The sequence below is a fragment of the Hydra viridissima genome, unplaced genomic scaffold (assembly GCF_058129835.1).
Source record: "Hydra viridissima isolate aposymbiotic clone 2 unplaced genomic scaffold, HvirCarnegie_v1 scaffold_1, whole genome shotgun sequence".
In the NCBI taxonomy this organism is placed as follows: Eukaryota; Metazoa; Cnidaria; class Hydrozoa; order Anthoathecata; family Hydridae; genus Hydra; species Hydra viridissima.
In genome coordinates, this window is record NW_028324300.1 from 24,760,483 (window position 1) to 24,781,105 (window position 20,623).

At 32.3% G+C, this 20,623-nt stretch overlaps 1 protein-coding gene and 1 pseudogene across 1 annotated transcript; one reads left to right on the plus strand and one right to left on the minus strand.

The window, feature by feature from the left end:
* Window positions 1–6,830: 6,830 nt before the first annotated feature.
* LOC149894065 (uncharacterized) lies at window positions 6,831–12,212 on the plus strand. Its single transcript, XM_090076955.1, has 4 exons — window positions 6,831–8,031; window positions 8,191–8,681; window positions 8,825–11,639; window positions 11,743–12,212. The coding sequence occupies exons 1-4, from the start codon at window positions 6,831–6,833 to the stop codon at window positions 12,210–12,212; spliced, it is 4,977 nt and encodes a 1,658-aa protein (XP_089933081.1).
* A 978-nt stretch (window positions 12,213–13,190) lies between these two features.
* LOC149894066 (uncharacterized) lies at window positions 13,191–15,914 on the minus strand (annotated as a pseudogene).
* Window positions 15,915–20,623: the final 4,709 nt, after the last annotated feature.

The window sequence follows — 20,623 nt, forward strand, 5'->3', positions numbered from 1 at the left end:
AATGGCTTAAGATGATGTAAAGAGTATTTTTTTTTGCAATGTGTTATTCCCTATACTGTTCCTTAATAAGCATGTAGAATTTGATGAAATATCAAGAACTCATATGAACCTAGCCACGAAAAAGTCATTTTTGCACATTCCCTATCATCTCTTTTAAGATTTCTTAAAAGTACTTTCTGAACAACACAATATTTTTATGCTGTTGCATGCTTTCTGTCATAGTCTAAATTTTGTTTGTTTTATGAACAAATAATGTTGTTCATGGCTTTTTCCTCAATCCTCTTTTCATTTCTAAAGCTTTTTATAAAACCTCTTTATCATATACAGGATAGCATTCATCATCATTGAGTCCATCTGTGTATTTTAAATCGATTGGAAGGCAGGGTTGTTGGTTAAGCATAAGGAGAAATTGAGAATACCCGATTGAATCATGCTCTTTAACACGTGGAGCAAAAAGATTCCATCTAAAAATGACACCCAATTTTCAACATTTTTTTTAAGACCTTGATTGCTTTCTTAAGTGTTTGATTGTCTCTTTTCACAAGGCTATAGGCTTGCAACATTGCAGTTCTCGTTCAACCAAATTTTTATCAACTTTTTTTATAACGTTTGGTTTTAGGGACTTTCAAACACTTTGTGATCATTTTTATCACAAATCAAGTATTTTATAGAAAGTTGAAAAAATACACAAATGTGGTTAAGGTATAATATTTAACGTCACTTTAAACTTTTTGCATATTATTTGGAGTGCAATTAGTATGAAAAAGTTGATTATACTTGATTAAAATTGTTGCTTTGAATTTTTGATTTTAAAAAAAAAAATCTATTTAATTTTAATTAATTTTCAATTAAAATTGATTTTTTTTATGAGTTAAAATATTATTTGATCTCATTTACTTTGTGCAAATGAAACTTTTTAGGTTTATGATTGCTATATTTGTTATTTTACTTATTGTGCTGATTTAAGTCGTTTTGTTAACAAAACTTCGTCATTAACGTGTGAAAACTTCTCACATGTTTTCATTAGAGTTAAGCTCTTACGTTGAGGTTTTAACTGAAATATAACTGTGTTCTCCACCATTTGAAATGTTCACAGAATATTAAAGATGAGAAATTCACTTGACAGCATGTCAAAACTAACAATAGAAACTGTAGAAAACGAAAAATGAGACATAATGCTATCAGATAACTAGAAAACGAATAAAGAACGCGCAAATGATATGTAATAAAGTTTTGACTGAAAAAGGTTATATTTATGATAATTTATATTTATATAGTTACAGAAAAAACTCATGTTATCCGGACAAAATGATTTTAGACATAGTTCTATATTAGATAAAGGAAATCTCATACTGTTATATATATTTTTGTAGCTCTATCTAAGTGTACCATCAAACATTTACTGAATTAGGCAAATTTCTCTTTCGGTAAGAAAAACTGAAATGATTGAGGAAAAGTATTCTAACAAATTTTTTTTTTTTTCATTGTCGTCATTAATTTCTTAAATGTTTAGTCCATCCTTCTTTATTAGTTAATACTTCGTCGATTCTCTTAGGCATTGACTCAACCAGGCTGTTAGACCTCGTTATATCAATAGAACTTCTGCATTTTCTGGGTGTTTCGATATCGTCTATTTACGTCAATATAAGCTTACTAGTTTCTTCCTTAAGTACTTTCCATAGGATTTCTATAGGATTCAAGTCTGGACTTTGTGCTGGCCAATCTAACACCTCAATATTTCTGCTTTGGAGACAAGCTTTGGTATTTTTTGCCGTATTTTTTGAATCACCATCTTGCTCGAAAATGAAGTCTCCATCGAATAACTCTCGAGCAGATATTAGCATATGATTTGAAAGTATTCTAATATATTTAAGAGAATTCAATGTATCCTCTATTACATGAATTCGACCCACACCATTTCAGCTGGAACATCCCCATGCCATGACATACTTGTTATGCTTTATTGTTTGCTTAACATGCTTTTGTTGCATTAATTCACCTGGTCTTCTTCATGCTCAACGTCTACCATCTGAAACAATAAGTCAAATTTTTATTTCGTCCAACCATAATACCTTCTTCCAATCATCAACGGTCTTGCTTTGATCTTCTTTGCAAACGCAAGCCTCTTTGCAATATGTCGTTTAATTAGTAACGGTTTTTTGGCAAGTGCTCCACGATGGAAATTATGCTCATGCAGCAGTTCAAGGACTTATATTGACTAACTCGAGTTCTCTGAGTTGGTTCGCAATATCTGTTGCATTTTTTTTCACAGAATTTTTTACCTAAGGGGAGAATTTTTCGATCGATACCTGGAGTTGTTTTTCGTTTTTGTCTAGATCTTTGCAAACTTTTGAGTACTCCATGATTTTAAGTTCTCCCCTGAGTATCTTGAACAGTTAATTTGAGCATACCAAGTTGTTGTGCTATTTCTCGAACCATTTTGCGTTCTTGTGGGAGCACTTCAGTCTATTTCCTAGCAACTTCAGTCAATTCTTTACTTTTCATCATAGTAACGATCGTCAATGGATTCTAAATGTTACAAAAATAGAAATCATGATTTTTATGACTTTTACTGATATAGATATCAGTAAAAATGATAAAAAACATAATTTCTATATATACTTATATAATCTTACATTGTAAACTTTATTGAAGATCTTGACCAAAAATTTTCAGAAAGTAACTGTCCGAATTTCCCATAGTCATTCTACTTTTTCTTATCAAAAGAGACATTTAACAAATGTAGTAAATGTTTGATGGTACGCTTGGATAGATATTCAAGTGCTACAAAAAAGTATTTAACTGTATGAGGTTTCCTTCATTTGATATAGAACTATATCTAAAAATAGTTTGTCTAAATACTTTTTTCCGTAACTGTACACACACACACACACACACATACACATTTATATATTAGGGTTGGCTAAAATCTAAAAAATTTGAAAATTGTAGTTGCGTCATTGTGTAATTCATTGTGCACAATGAATATGTAGTTCAATGACTATATATGGCTCGTTGTGCATAATTCATTGTGCACAATGAATTTAGAAATGATATATAAATTGTAAAAGCGGATGAACAGGATGCGAAAATATGCAACAAATATAGAATTTAGTTGTCTTAATATTGCAAGCTATTTCGGCAATGAGCATTATTATAAAGTTCGCGGATTTGGTGTCGCAGTACGATGGTTCGGGTGAATTTTCAGAATGGATACAGAAGTTGGAACTGGTAGCAAAACTTCAAAAAGTTGACGAGCTGAATGTGGTGCTCCCCTTATTTCTTTCTGGCGGGGCGTTTGCCGTTTATCAAGGACTCAGTGATGAGATAAAAGAAGACTACAATGAAGTGAAAAATGCACTGACTACTGCCTTCTCTGCTTCTCCGCTAACAGCATACGAAGAGTTTGTAAATCGCCGTCTTAAGGAAAACGAGTCCGTTGACGTATATCTCGCAGAATTAACAAGGCTGAGCAAGCTAATATCGTCTCACGTAAGCGAAGAGTGGATAAGGTGCGCATTTATTCTCGGATTACCTGACAAAGCAAGAAAATAGCTCCAAACAGCACTCTCGATATGTTGTTTTCTCGCAGCGAACACAACGTTTCAGTTCTACATTTTCTCTTCTCCTTAAAAATTCCCTTTACAAAAAGTTTTCCTTCAATTTATACTATACAAAGAACCTCAAATATGCTCATAAAATAAACCGCTTAAACTATATTTACAACATATCAAATAAACTACGTCAATCAAATCCGCCGTAAATAGTTTCTTCACGCAATTCAATTACACTCCTCCTTGATCCTTCGGGATCACAATTAATTCAAAGCAACTCTTGCTTTGCGGAACATCACATCAATTGTTTCTTTTGCGGATCCAAATCTCAAATACCGCTTCTGGCAATCCAACTACAACGCCAGTCGCACCCTCTCGTCAGGCTACTCTGCCAAACACGAGAAACGTTTTAGATCAGCAAAAGAGACATCCATTTGTTCCTCATCTCTCATCTTCTGCTTCGTACACAACTCATGCCACGTAGGCATCCGAAGGAAAAACTCGATAAATAAAGACATCTTCGATTCTCTTCACATCCTTCTTATCTTCTACTCACAAACAATCGAAGACTAAGTATTACTTCGCAACAAAACTGGAAAGAGCACTGTCAACTCAACGCGTTGCTTCTCTGCAACAACTTTGGTTCGCTGCGACCAAATTGCGGCATCGGATATACCATCGTATTTTTCAAAGATGTTCTAATTATTCGAAGATGGCTCCATCATGTGCCCGGTTAGCTTGTTGTTTTCTCGCAGCGAACACAACGTTTCAGTTCTACATTTTCTCTTCTCCTTAAAAATTCCCTTTACAAAAAGTTTTCCTTCAATTTATACTATACAAAGAACCTCAAATATGCTCATAAAATAAACCGCTTAAACTATATTTACAATATATCAAATAAACTACGTCAATCAAATCCGCCGTAAATAGTTTCTTCACGCAATTCAATTACACGATATCAACAATGTCGCTGCACCAGATCGCTGAAAAAGCAAGAAATTTGGTAATCTTGCGTTGTAAAGAATCGTGTTTTGTTAGTCGCGTGAATCTTGGTGCTATTGGTCCAAGAAAGGTTCCTCAAGGAAGCGGAAAAAAGACCATGACTTGCTACCGATGCGGTGAGGAGGGACATATCAGTCGAAATTGCAGCGAAGGAATTGAGAAGAAGAAGTGTTTTGTGTGTGGAATGGACAACCACCTGGCCCTGAACTGTTACAAAAAGTGTACGAACTCAAAAAACCTGGAAGGGAAGCCACCCGTCTATGCGCGAGCGGCTTCCCACGAAATATAAAACCACCAACTCTCTACGTTTATGTCGATGGAAGAAAAAAAAAAGCATTGTTGGATACTGGATGCTCCAAATCAATTTTAAGTCGGGATATCGTAAACGCAAAAAATGTCAAACACGCAAGACAAAAGGTCGTGATGATGAATGGAAAGTCAATTGAAGTAAAACACAAGATTGTTGTTAATCTTTCTATAAATAACACTACCATCGATTTGGAATGCCTGGTTGCCAATATTGTCCCCGAATATCAAATGCTACTTGGTATGGACGCAATACAACGGCTTGGAGGTGTCCAAGTTGGGAGAGACGGCGAAACCATAAACTTCAATGTGGAAAAACTAACTATCAGTGCTACTGCAGTCTCTCAAGAAAAAACGAATGAAGTATCCTCGCCTACTATTCAAAAGCTGATTGATAAAGACTTCGTAGCAGAATTCAAAAATGGCAGCTGGAGCGTGTCTTGGAAGTGGCTAATAGAACCACCAACTTTGACAAACAAAATTCCAAACTATCATATCTCTGATGACGCTAAAAATGATTATGCAAAGGAAATAAGTGAATGGATAGCACAGGGATGGCTGAAACCATTTGAAGGGAGATGTAATGGCATCATTCCGTTGATGGCAGTAATTCAACGAAACAAATTAAAAGTACGTCCGGTGATGGACTACCGGGAGCTGAATCAATTTGTGTCCAGTCATACTGCAGATGGCGACGTTTGTAGTACCAAACTTCGCAACTGGAGAAAGTTGGGAGAAAATCTTGAAATAATCGATTTAAAGAAAGCGTATCTGCAGATTCGTGTCGACGAAGCACTGTGGAAATATCAAGTCGAGGAATATGAAGGGCAGCGTTACTGTCTAACAAGATTGGGTTTTGGTTTAAATGTGGCGCCCAGAATAATGACTAAAATTTTAAAAAAGGTATTATCCTTAGACAAAGTTGTCGAGGCTGGGACGGACTCATTTATTGATGATATCATTGTCAATAATAACATAGTGTCAAGTTGCAGAGTTCGAGAACTCATTGAAAAGTATGGCTTGGATTCTAAGTTGCCAGAAAAACTCGTCGGTGGTCGTGTGCTTGGATTGCGAGTGTACAAACAATGCAACCAAGTCCGTTGGAAACGTGACAACATACCTAAAGTTCCTGAAGGAAAAATGACACGTCGGCAAATCTTTTCTTGGTGCGGACAGCTGACCGGACATTTTCCAGTAGCAAATTGGTTGTGTTGCATTACTTATTAATGCAACAAACTATTTGTGATGGCTTTTTGTTTTTGAAGAATGCGTTTCTTGCAACAGCTTCTTGTATTATAGGGAAGCGAAAGCATGCGATATTTGTAATGATTTTGTTATATATATTACATTAACTTCTTGATCAAGAGCTGTCATTTTTATTCGTACTTAACTGCTTATTGTAAAAGGTAGTTAAACATGGAGCCCACGGAGTTTTCTTTGTGATTTAAGCTTGTTACAGTAGTGATTATCCTGAAATTTTATTCAGTTGGATGCTAAAGATATTTCCAGATACTTGCAGCTAAGTTGTTATTATTTTTCTTCTGTAATATTTTAATGTTAAATCGTTGTCTCTATTTGGAGTAATTATATTTCGAAAGACAAGTACTGTAATTATTCGAAGTGCATTTTAAATTGGTCTGAATTTTAAAATAATTTAAAATTTTCTGCTATTTTGGACTTGCTTTCATTAAAAACATTTAAGTTAATGTGGTTGCTGGTAGGCAGTCCTAATGTGCTTTACATTGACTAAAAGGAAATTTCATTATACGTGCAGATTTTAATTGTTATCATTATTCTTTAGTACAATCATTTGAGATTTATTTTTATCTTATTGTTTGTCTAACATATTTCATCTTAACTACTATCAACACTTGCATTCATCTTAAAGAGTTGTGTATAAACTCATTAATATCATTATTCCCATATTTTTTAAAAAAATATTACTCTGTGAGATTCTAGATTTGCACCATGTCCAATCTTTCTACTAAACGCAGAGTTCGTACAATGAACATAAATTCAGTTATGAAAATATTTAATCAAACTAATGAACTTATAAGAGCTGATAATCACATAGAAGTTTCAAATGAACTTATAACATTACGAGATACTGCTGCAGATAAGTTTGAAAAAATCAAAATGTTAGATGAAGAGATTTCTGTTTTAATTGAAGATGTTGATGAGTTACAACTTGATGATGACAATGCTACTCAATTTACACTTAACTATAAACGTGAGATTTTGAAAATTAATACTTTCTTAAAACAGTTTGATTCAAAAAGTAATGAATCCAGTTCCGTTACTACATTTAAAACTAACAAGGTGGTTAAACTTCCTGCATTAAACCTTGAACCATTTGATGGCAAAGCAGAAAATTGGCATTCATTTTTTGAAAACTTTAACTGTGCTATAAACCAAAATGAAGAACTGTCTAATATTCAAAAAATGACATATTTACGAAACTTAGTCCAAGGCCAAGCATTATCTGCAATTAAAGGATTATCACTTTCCAATGATAATTATGTAATTGCATTAGATATTTTGAAAGATCGTTTTTCAAATAAACAAACATTGATATCTTCTCACATGAAAAAGCTTTTATCTCTGGAGCGTGTAATCAACATAAAAAATGTCAATTCTTTAAGAAGAATTTTAGATATGATTGAAATCCAGGTTCGTAGTTTAGAAAATCTTGGAATTAATTCCTCAATGTATGGTCCTCTGTTGATCCCAGTATTACTCGAGAAATTACCTGATGAACTTAACCTAATTATCAGTCGTAAATTAAATGATAATGAAACTTGGGAAATAAGAAATGTGCTTGATGTACTAAAATCTGAGTTAAGAGCACGTGAACAGAGTAGCAATTCTTCAGAACCTTCTAGTTTACCATTCACAGCCAGTACTTTTCATTCTACTGGAGTATCAAATAAAAGGCGATCAACCTATTTTGAAAGAAATAATTATCATGTTAATAATATACCCTTTAATAAAAATAATTCTACTGCTACTCAACTTTCATGTATTTTCTGCAATAATAACCACAAGTCACATCAATGTCAAGTTATTACAAATGTTACAGCTCGAAAGAAGATTTTGAGTGAGAAAAGGCGATGCTTTCGTTGCCTTTGTGATGGACATTTTAGTCATCAATGCCCTTCTTCCTTTAAATGTTTTAAATGTGGTGGTTTACATCATATTTAAATTTGTGATCATGACAATCGAAAGGATCATGCAAAATCTAACAATGAAAAACAAAATGCAAATTTAACCTCGGTTGCCAGTGCTTCTTTACTTCAAACTGAAGCTGTTTTGCTGCAAACTGCATTAGTATTGGTTGAAAATGAAGACCATTCCCAATCTGCAACCTGTCGACTCTTGTTTGATAATTGTTCGCAGCTCAGCTATATTTCTACATCAGCATGTGCCAAACTTAAATTAAAACCATTGTGCAAAAAAGAAATCCATATCAAGACTTTTGGACATGGTAGCATTTCAGAGGTCTTAGACAGAGTTAGGTTGTGTGTCAAAAGTATTTATGGTTATAACATTGTCATAGAATGCTTTGTTAAAGACATTTGCTCTCCTTTAAATGGACAGCACATTGGTATTGCTTCTAGTAACTATAGCCATTTGAGAGGGCTAAGGTTAGCTGATGATAATAAATTAAATGATACTTTATCTGTTGATATATTGGTTGGAGCTAATTTTTATTGGAAATTTATAGAAAATCAAGTCATTAGAGGAATTAGTGGTCCAGTAGCTATTAAATCAAAAGTGGGATACATTGTTAGTGGACCTATGATTGTTGAAAGGGATAGGGTAGATAATTCAACTGTTTTATCAACACATGTTTTAAAAATAGACTCTGAATTTGTCAATAGCCAATTAGCAATTAAAAAGGAGCTTAATTCATTATAGGACGATACAAAGTTTAATGTAATTGATGAGTCATATGTGATCAGTTTAAAAATAATATAAAGTTTGATGGCCAAATGTACGAAGTTGAGTTACCATTTAAATCAGATCATCCGGTGTTAGGTGATAATTACAATTTAAGCAAGAGTAGGTTTTTGGCATTAGAAAAAAAGTTTATGAAAGATTCAAATTTATTTACATCTTACAATGATATTATTAAAGATCAATTGTCAAAGGGCATTATTGAAAGAGTGTCCAAATTTGAAAGCAATATTGGTGATGTTCACTATTTACCCCATCGTCCAGTTATTCGTAATGATAAACAAACTTCAAGAATTCGAATTGTCTTCGATGCAAGTTCTTCTATATCTGGTCCCTCATTGAATGAGTGTTTGTTTTCTGGACCATCTCTTACAGCTACTTTATTTGGAGTGTTATTACGTTTTCGTTCAAAGCGAATTGCCTTGATTGCAGATATTGAAAAGGCATTTTTAAACATATCATTGGCTAAAAAACACCGTGACTTTGTACGTTTTATATGGTATGATGACTTGTTTGATTTAAATAACACTAAATTGAATTCAGCTGCATTAAGTACATATCGTTTATGCAGAGTTTTGTTCGGTGTCACATCTTCTCCCTTTTTATTGTCTGCAACACTTCTAACTCATGCAGAACGTTATCTAAAAAGCGATCCTGAGTTTGTTAAAAAATTTATTCAATCACTTCATGTAGATGATTTAAATACAAGTACTGATTCTGTTGCTGAAGGACTTAGATTCTATAAAAAATCCAAATCATGTTTAAAAGAAGGTGGATTTAATCTGAGAAAGTTTGAGTCAAACTCAAAAGAGTTATGCAATTTGATTCAAGAGGATGACTTTATTTCGCGCAATATATCAAAAGTTTTAGGCTTAAAATGGAATAAATCAGAAGATTGCTTTATTTTTTCGTTTCAAGAACTTCTTACAACTGTTAACTCTAACCCAACAAAAAGAGACATTCTTAAATTTATAGCTAGCTTCTACGACCCTTTGGGACTTCTAAATCCTGTTATTGTAAGATGTAAAATATTGTTTCAGTCTATTTGTAGGCTGAAACTCGGTTGGAATGTTGAAATAGATGGTGATATTTTGAATGAATGGGATCAAACTGTTCATGATTTAATTTCTGTACCATTTGTTTGTGTGCCAAGGTGGCATATAAAGTTGGCTGACAAACCAGACAATTTTAAATATGAGTTGTATGGTTTTAGCGATGCAAGTCTAAAAGCATATGGGTGTTGTGTTTATTTGAGATGTTGTACTAACAACAATTACAATACTTGTCTGGTCACTTCTAAATCTAGAGTTTCTCCTTTAAGTAAAAGTACAATTCCAAGGCTGGAATTAAGAGCCATGTTATTATTAGCTAACTTAATGTCAGTTGTTTCCAAAGAATTATCTAGTGTTTACAATATTTCTCAAATAAAATTATTTTCTGATTCTATTATCTGTCTAAACTGGGTTAATAATGAAAATAAAATCTATGAAGTGTTTATTCAAAAGCGTTTAGAAAAAATTCGGTTGCTATATGATGTTAAATTTTGGGATTATGTTGAGAGTGAAAGAAACCCAGCAGATATTATATCACGTGGGAGTAAATTTAGTGAATTTCAAAATAATGAACTTTGGTTCAAAGGTGCCAAATTTTTGTATAATGATTCTGTTTCCTGGCCATGCTTTGATTTCAAAAAGCAGGGATTATCATTCCATTCTGATGTTGCAACATTGATGACATCTGTCGATTCTCCTTTAAATTTAGAATTTATGCATATTGAGAGATTTAAAAATTATGACCATCTTCTGAGAGTCACTTCATTTGTTTTGCGTTTTGTCTGTATAGTTAAAAAGGAAATATGTGTGGGAGGGTTTTCTTCTACTCCTAATGCCATAGAATTAAACCAAGCTGAAACTCTTTGGATTAAATATAGTCAAAAAAACATAAGTTTATTAAAATCGTATAGTCAGTTGACGAAAGATTTAGGTTTTTTCATTGAAAGTGGTGTTGTTCGTTGTTTAGGTCGTCTTGGTAATGCCCCAATTCCATACAATTCAAAACATCCAATATTTTTGCCTAAAAAAAGTTTGTTTAGTGAACTATTAATATTACATTGTCACTCAATAGTAAAACATAATGGAGTAAAGGAAACATTAACTCAATTGCGTTCCAAATTTTGGATTCCAAAAGCTCGAAATACTATTAGGAAGCTTATCAAAAAATGTTATGTGTGTAGACGATATGATAGCAGACCTTATAAATACCCTATTTCACCTCCCTTACCTTTGTCAAGACTAAATGATGAATATGCCTTTAAATATGCCGGAGTAGATTATTGTGGTCCAATATTTGTTAAAAATATTTATTTTGGAGATGAAATGTTTAAAGCTTGGATATTTATTGCAACTTGTTCTAGTACAAGTTTTCTTCATTTAGATCTTGTACCTGATTGTTCTGCACAGTCATGTGTTCGTTGTCTACGTCGTTTTATTGGGCATTATGGTTCACCCTATGAGATTGTCAGTGATAATGGCACATATTTCTCAGCAGATGAAACCCAAGCTTTTGTTTCTTCTAAGCGTATCCGTTGGCATTTCAATGTGGCTCACATTAACCTTGCAGAGTTAGAAGCCGTGATAAAAGGAATAAATCTAGCAACAAAATGGGGATTCGAATGTATTACCATAAAGTGTGATTCGGTTACTGTTGCCGGCTGGTTGAACTCCTTAATTATCGGTGACAAACCCGTTCGAGTACACGGTCTTGGAGAACCACTTGTCCGTCGCCGGTTGTCGTTAATTGAAGACCTTGTGAAGGAGTGCGGTATAAAATTAAAACTTTTTCTGGTAAAGTCAGAAGAAAATAAAGCCGATGCTCTTACAAGAGTACCGCAGAACTGGCTGTATTTAAACCATTCTCATGACAGCAAATGTTGTACCGCCTGATGTGAAGTCATTTCATAATCTTCATCACTTTGGAGTCAATCGAACCCTTTATCTGATGAAACAGACATATCCGAAGGAGAAGGTTAGTAGAAAAGACGTTGAATCAGTCGTGAAAAGTTGCGAAAGATGTTTATCGGTGGATCCTGCGCCAATTAAGTGGGAAGAAGGAAATCTTGAAGTTGGAAAGAGTTGGCACCGTTTAGCTATCGATGTAACCCACTATAAATCAGAGAATTATTTGTCTATTATTGACTGTGGAAAAAGAAGCAAGTTTGCAATTTGGAGAAAGCTACAGAACGAGAAAGAAACAACAGTGTGTTTCCATTTAGAAGAAATATTTCGAGAAAGAGGACCACCATGGCAAGTTCTACTTGACAACAGCAAGACCTTTCGCTCAAAACTCGTTAGTGAATTATGCGCAGAATGGGGAGTGTCCATCCTGTTGCGCTAACAGGCCATCAGGGAACGGAATTGTTGAACGCCATCACCGCACTATCAAGCGAATGGCAGCCAGAAGTGGCAAAGATCCGCTAAAAATGGTATATTGGTATAACCGGGCTCCCAAGAAAAATGGCGAGGAAACATCGCTCCCCTACAAAGCTATATTTTCTTATGAGTGGAAACCACACACAATTTCTGCCAAAACCAACGAAGAAGTTCTCCACAATTATTTTCAAGGACAAGAAGTATTTGTAAAGCCACCTGACTCGAAATGTACGAGCGAATGGAACAGAGGAAAAGTTACAGATGAAGGACGAGGAGTTTCGGTAGAAATCAATGGATTGCCGAGACACATGTCGGACGTCCGTCCTGTTCCCATCGCAGCCAATTTGCCTACTAAAGGATCGGAAGAACCCATTGCGGACAACCTGAATCACCGAAAATCGACGCGAATGCGGAAGTTTCCGAATAGATATGCAGACTTTGTGATCTAGAGATCAAGGGGTGTTGTAGTTGCGTCATTGTGTAATTCATTGTGCACAATGAATATGTAGTTCAATGACTATATATGGCTCGTTGTGCATAATTCATTGTGCACAATGAATTTAGAAGTGATATATAAATTGTAAAAGCGGATGAACAGGATGCGAAAAAAATGCAACAAATATAGAATTTAGTTGTCTTAAAATTACACGTGGCTGCATAAAAAATTGTTCCTTACCATAAAATAGTTATTATTGTAAAAAAAAAGTCTTCTAGGATGTTTCTAAGTATTGCCGCATTTTATTTAAAAAATCGTGTTTTTATGCAAAAATATCACTACAAAAAATTAGGTGATGTGGGATTGGGAAACATTTAGCATCTATTCCAAATGTTTAAAATGCTTTAATTATCACACAAAATGTATTTTAACATTAAAAAATGAATCGTTTATTCTATATAACCAAGGTGCTATCTGGTACAGCGATGCATGGTGTAACGGAAATTGTTATTTGAATTGAACAAAGTCAGAGAATAACTTTTTCTTATTGAAATTACCTACAAGTTTTCTATGATTTTCAACGACTTCTATTATTTCGTTTCGTACTTCCTCATCCTAAAATTAGCCAAACATTCTGTATAAAACATCTGAATAAAATTTTAAATACTTTTTTAAAATACCTTTGTCTCACCTTTGTGAGTAACTAAAGATAATCCGAACATAACTTGATTCCTCGCTTACGATATTATCGTTTGTAGCCTTGACTGTTTTAATAGAATGTTTCATCTTTAAAAAATTTCCATCTTCCTTCCATTCTGAAGGAGGAAGTTTGAGCCATTTACCGTTATAGTTTAAGTTATGAAAGAGAAACCAAGATCTTTTCCCGATATATGACAATATCTGTGAGTTCTTGTGAATAGATGGAAGATTAGGTTTTCCAGAGTTGATAGCAAATGGCTTTCCCGCATAATTATTTTTAACGCAATATTAGCCTTTTCTTTGGCAGAAACCTTATTAGAAAAGAGACTGAAGACTGACACCGTCTCAGTTAGATACCATGAGTGCCTGTTAAGAACTTCTAGAGCTTTCTGAGCTGCACTAGAGAAGCCTGAGATCTGCCCCAGAGCGCCTAGATCATTGTATAAATGAATATCGTTAATTGGTGCATCAGAGCCTTTTATTGCTTCTAACCAAGCTTTAACATATAAAACTGAGTCAAAAGTCAAAAAGATTTTTAACTTTGCTACATCAGAATCAAGTAAATCTTTTTTAAAGATGAACATCTTTGGTGCATATAAAAAGTGTAACATCCATCTGGCATAATGATTTGCTCCACAGGTTTTCTAGATCTTAGGTTTTTGTCCGGCTAAAAGATAAAGTGCTAACTCTGCAGCTTCCTTATAATCACCTCGGCGATGCTTACATTTTACTTGTTTCTCTAAGAACGCACGAGTTTTGTCTGCTTTCGTTTTAAGGAAAGATTTTTCAAGATCTAGAAACCTGTTTAGTTTTTTAGTAGAGCCTTCTCTGCGTAAAAACATTCTTGTTGAATATCTTTAAAATCTATATTATAAATAGCTTTTTTTCTTTTTTAAATATGGAGTTCCAAAATGCTCCCAAGATCAATTCAAAATGTGATGGCGACAAGCCAGCCAAAGAAGAGTTTTTATTGATTTACAATCCTCTAAAAGAGTTGCAGCTCCATTTTTAAATCCTGTATTACATGCAGTCATATCAAAAACCTGGGAAAAATGTCGGCTTCGAGATTCCATTTCTCTAACTCTTCCAAGATTCCATTGCAAATAGAAAGTCCTCTACCAGACTGTATAGGTTTTATTGATAATATTTTTCCTTCAACGCAATTAGGAAAACCACTGACCAAAACAGATAAATACTCAAACTTTTGCCCTGAGATTTGTTTTAAAAGTTTTCCGTCCCAATGAAGTGTCAAAGAATCTGATTTAACCTTATTTTGAAATTCTATTATTATTTTCCTTGCCATTACTTGTCTATTTAGCTTTCTTGATATTCTTATAGTATTTATTGAAAGACTAACATTGTCAGGTTTAACACCACCTGTATAAAATTAAAAGATATAAATTTCATTTTAAATTTGTATAGAATAATCTTGTTTATTTGTTAATAAAAAACGAACCTAAAAATAGAATTGCAGAAGTATTCATCATCAGCTGAGGATTTGATAACTTAGTTCTATCTGCAGTTGCTTTTATCATCGGGTGAGAAATGAAGTTTTTTGGCAAAACCAGTGTGATATTATCTGATCCGGGATCTTTTTTTTCTCCTTGCTGCTTTTTAGAAATATCAAATTCAGGATCACTTTTAGGAGAGTTTGGAGATGCAGAACTTATAGAATGACTTGATTTAGTGACATTAGAGTATTCACCTGAGTCACTGCTATAACCAACCAACTTAACAGTTTCTTCATCATCTATTTTTCTTCTTTTTTCTTTTTCAGTTGCCACCTGTTTCTTTTCGATTCTTTCTTTTTTTCTCCTAACATTAGAATGTAGCAAATTATCTTTTACACCAATTCCTCCAGTTTTTATTCCATTTTTAAGAGCTGTAAACCAGGCAATATCTTCATCTGCATCCTTAGCTGATCTGGTTTTTCTAATGTCATCTTTCCAACTAGGAGAACTAATATCAAAAATGCCATCTAATGGTTGAAAAAATTTTGGTTCAAGTAAACTCTTCTTGTTAGAAATTCTATTTTTATATTTTGCAAGCAACCTCCATTTGTCATGTAGCCTTAAAATATTGTCAATACTGTACTTGTCTTGTTTATAAGGAATGCCAGCCTGATCCCAAAAGAGCTTGACTGATTTAATAGAAAGCAATGCAGCTAACTTAGATTTCGAAGTGTTGCTTTGAGTGTGCAATGCCTCCCTAACTTTAGTAAACTCTTCATAAGAGCTATCAATAACTTGCAAGTGATACCTTGAAATAGATGATGCAAATAATTTAAAACTTTAAATAAACTTTCAAAAACATAAAGTTATAACTTCAGTCTTAATACAGTATTAGGCCTAACCTGAAAAATTTATAAACATTTCTGGAAGTGGGCAAAGAGCTTGCTTTGAAATCTTCTAATGGATATCCAACCAACCATATTTTATTAGTTGGCTTCAATACTTTCAAGTATTTCTTTTTTTCCGACTTTTTTAATTTGGTTGGTTTAATATTATTTTTCTTTGGTTTAATTAGTGACATTTTCTTTATCAAATATTTACTTTCAATTACATAAACTGGAATTGAAAATAAGATAAGCATATAGTATTAACCACTTAATTATCTTAATGATATAGACAATAACCTTGTCCGATAATAATAAATAGTCAGTACGTATGTAAGTAAGCATCTAGGCCTACAATTTGTAAAAAAATAAATATAAGATAAACTTAATGAGTTTTAATTTAAATTACACATATTTTTGAAAACAATTCAGCGAATACCACAACTCTCACAGGTGTCGATTTATTGTATGAAAACCACTAAATAAAGTTGTTGTGCTGTAAAGTAAAAATCTATAAGTATCAGAACAAAAGATTTTTGTTTTGTTTTGTTTTACAAGAAAAGGATTAAAATATGAATATCTTATTAGAAAGATACTCAGGCATCTTTGTTAAACTCTTAGTACTTTTTGCATAAGCAAAATTAAGTCTGATTAAAAAATTTCGCATTATAAAAAACAGCGCATATTCTGTTTGTTTACAAAAAACGCTAATATTTGTTTGTATTTAACCGAATAAAATGAAAACGAAACAGATATAATGGAGGATTTGTGTTTTTTGTTTAGATTTCAAATTCACATTAAAAATGAAATGCGGCAGTACTTAGAGGTGTGCTACAAGAATATTTTCATAACAAAATATGTTTTTTTAGAGTAAATGGAACAATATTCGATGCAGCTAGTAGCAGATTTACCTATTTTGAAAATTTGTTTAATATTGTGGCCTAGCCTAATATATATATATATATATATATATATATATATATATATATATATATATATATATATATATATATATATATATATATATATATATATATATATATATATTATATGAGAGAGAGAGAGAGATTAAATTGTTCAGTATGTTATAAATAATTTGTATTGTGAAACAAACACACGGGAAATTATAACTGCTTCAGAAATTACACGCATACTATTTCGTGCAGGAAAATAATCTTAGCTATCCAATTTGAAAATTATCTGGCTTTCTCTTCTTCCAAATTTGAGGGAAAAAGAGGGAAAACTATCATCATTTTAAGGAAGAAGAGAGGCATCAACTATTTGAAAATAAGGAAGAAAATATGATGAGAATATTAAAAGAAATGCAGAATCATATCGGAAAAATAGGCTCGATTAAATGCAAATAAGAATATTTTAAGAGAAGATTACGAAAATTCTTTTGTAAGTTTAATTTATAGTTAATTTTATTCAGTTATCATAATCTAATTCCATATTTTTCTTCTTCTTACAATTTGTATAAAAATAAATCAATTTCTGGGTTTTATATAAAAGATTGTTTGTATTTAAAATGTACACCATAATTCTAAAATTTGCATCATTCTTTTTGTGCAGAGAAGACTTGTGTACAACTTTGAAGTAAAGTTTATTTTTGCTAAGTGTTCTAATATCTCGAGCAAGAGTAAGAACTAACGGAATATATTTTGACTTGTTCAAGAATGTTCAATGGCCTTCTAATAAAAGAATGTCAGTGTATGTTTTGAGAAGGTGACTATCAATAAAACAAATATTCCACAGAAGTGGTTTAAAGATGATATTAAATTGTATGAAAATTTATTTTTACATTATTGCTCAAATATGTTTTGCGAAAGGATAAAGTGTTTGTTACCTAATTTTCAGTTAATTTAGACAATACCTGACTTTAATTTTCTGGTAAATAAAGCTAATGGCTCACTCAAACCATTTGCATTTGAATCAGTAGGTATACTTGTATTAATGTTTAAAACTTCAAAAATCTGGATATATTATGATATTTCTTTTGTTACTATTAGAAACCCTATACTGCCTCGGGCTACCTATCCTGCATTTTTTTCACTTTTTCTTTCATTGGTGCAACCGTTGAAAAAAAAATTGGCTCAGTCTTACCCTTTCTCCCTTATTAGTAATTTTAAATCTTTTGATAATTGCTAATGAATAAATATCGTTTTTCTACAATGAATACCACATACTGCGCTGTGCAGTATGTGCTTACAATAGATTTACAGCAAGCTCTAACAGCTCTAAAAAATATTTGCAAGTTCTCGTGATACTATTGGTTAATTCTTCATGCTTTTCAAATAATAAATTAGTAGTAAAATAACAAAGTTTTGATAACAAATAAAGTTCAAGTAAAAATTCCAGGAGTTCCATTTCTTTCAACTGCAGAACAAAGATTCTTATGTTAAAATAGGTTTTATAATCGTACATGACTATGAAAATAGCCGTTTTTTAAAGTTGGGATTAAATTAAAGTTGCTCAGGTGATAATATTAATACTTCTTGATTTTGTATATTTTTTTGAAAATGAACCATTTCTCTGTGACTTCTTAAATATTTGATAACAAATAAAAAGAGTAAAAAAACAAAGCTGCTTCATTATTATAATAAAAGTTCAAAGCAAAACTATTTATTACAAATGCTATCTTTTATCAAACTCTCATCCAAATTCTTATAGGATTCAAATTTTTTGATCCGTATTGTGATCAATCGGTTGGTATTTTTTGAAAAATACATCGTCAGTTTTTTTTGGTCAATTAATATTCTTGTAATTCATGCATTTGGTTTTTCTTTTCATCCAGATATTTTTTTTTATCAAAAACAAATTGCTTTTTTTTCTTGACTACCCATTATTCAGAAGCTAAAAAAGTAAAAAAAAGTTTACACCAGTCAGTGTGTAGACGTAATATTGATTTGTAACTACGAGTGCGTGACTTTGCTTTACAGATGCCAAATAACCCCCAACTATTTCGATGAGATCTGCGAACGCTCTGCCGAATTTCTGATAAATATTGAAACAAGAACAAATTGAAACGCAGTATTTAGCACGGTTGATATAATTGGACTTTGTTGTGCACACGCTTTTGAAGAGTTGCCTTTCTTATGTTGTATGCTTCTGAACCTTTACGAAGTAAAATTATTGATGTATGATTCTTTAGTTTTCTGAAGCTTTAGTGATATCGCCTTCTTTGATTTGTTTTCCTTCAAGTTGTAACTGTTCTTCGGTGCAAGTTGTTTGTGTTTTATGAATGTAAAACACAATCAACTTACATTGAACAACAGTTACAACTTAAAGCCATTTTTTTACATACATACCAAAGCCTATCATATTTATTTACGTTTTAAATATTTATTAGTTATCAATTACTTTAGCCGCGCTCATCTTGGTGAGCAATTTGCATATTTTTTTTTCGAAACAAACAAATTCATTTTTGAAAAGAGAATATCATTTTAGTTTTGAGAGTTTGAAATCATTTTTTTTTAAAACAAAAGCTTCACTTTTTATTTTTATTTTAAACTTTATGATTTTATTATTTTGATGTTGTTATCGTCGCACAGTGGTTGAAAATCGAAAAACCAGTGGAATTACATAAAATCCTGTCTATAAATTTTTCTGAATTGCTTAAACCAAATTTGACATTAGTTAGAATATTCATTATTACAGATACAAAACATTTTCTTGGCTTCTTTAAGTTTTTCATTGGATAGTAAAAATGAAGAATTATTTGCAGCGGCAGCACTTCTTAAAACGTAACGTTGATGTTTATACAGCTTTGCTGCCATTTAAAAGAAAATGAAATTTAAGATTGTCTTTTTACTTTGAAGCTCGCTCCTGAAACCCGAGGTAGCCTTTGAATTTCAAATGCTAACTTGGACAGACTGAATGTGGAACGCGTTTCTTTAGATTTTCGACATTTTTGTTTTCAATAAAATTGTAACAGCTTGCTGTAATTGTAAGCAAAAACTGAAGCCTTATTTCAAAAATTTCAAAAAATTATTTTGTATCATATTTTGCTGATTATATAAAAAAGGGGATTTCTTTACAATAAAGAAGAACAAAAGTTCAACTTGAAACGTTTGTTTTTGACCTCCACCCTTTTCTAAAATGATGAGTTTTGGGAAGAAATTCGAATTCAATGCTAAAAGCATGTTTCAAATTTTAGTTTTCCATTGGTCGCAGTTATGGAGATGTACTTGGACCCAGAACTTTTGTTGCAAATTTTGTTGCAATTTCTGATTCCCAACCCTTTTTAGTGCTTTGCTGAAGATTTTTTATAATTATTTTAAAACCATTCTAACATTTGTTACCAAGTTGTTTTAAGCTGAGAGTACACCAAAACAAGTTATTATATTTTAAATTCGCATCATTTAGATATTTGAAACATATTTCAATAAAACGTGTAGTGGGTATAAGTTCAGAAAATGTTGCTCGTTGGCAAAATCAAATCTTTTTAACCAGTAGAAGTTCTCGTGAAAATGAGTTATGTGGAAATCTAATTCTTTCCATAAAAATTAGAATGGGATCTAATTCTCTTGAAATATAAAAATAGAAACGGGAATAGAAATTGTTGTGAAAGAAATGGGAAAGCAATATTTTATTGCTCCACCATTTAAACTGAAAATGAGTTTTAGGAAAGTTTTTATTAAGTCACATGCATGGCAGCCGACAGCAATTTTTCAAAATCATATTTTATTACAACAATATGGGAATAGGAATGGAAGGGAAAGGGAACTTTAAATGAGAGAGGGAATGGAAAACTGTTGCAAATATGAGAGGGAACAACCTTTTTTGTGCCTCTTTGTGCCTCGCACCAACTTATAGATAAAAGAACTAAAAACAAAAAAAAAAAAAATAAAAAAATAATTTAGTCAGTTTTATCTTGAAAACTTTATAATCGCATCATATCGGATTA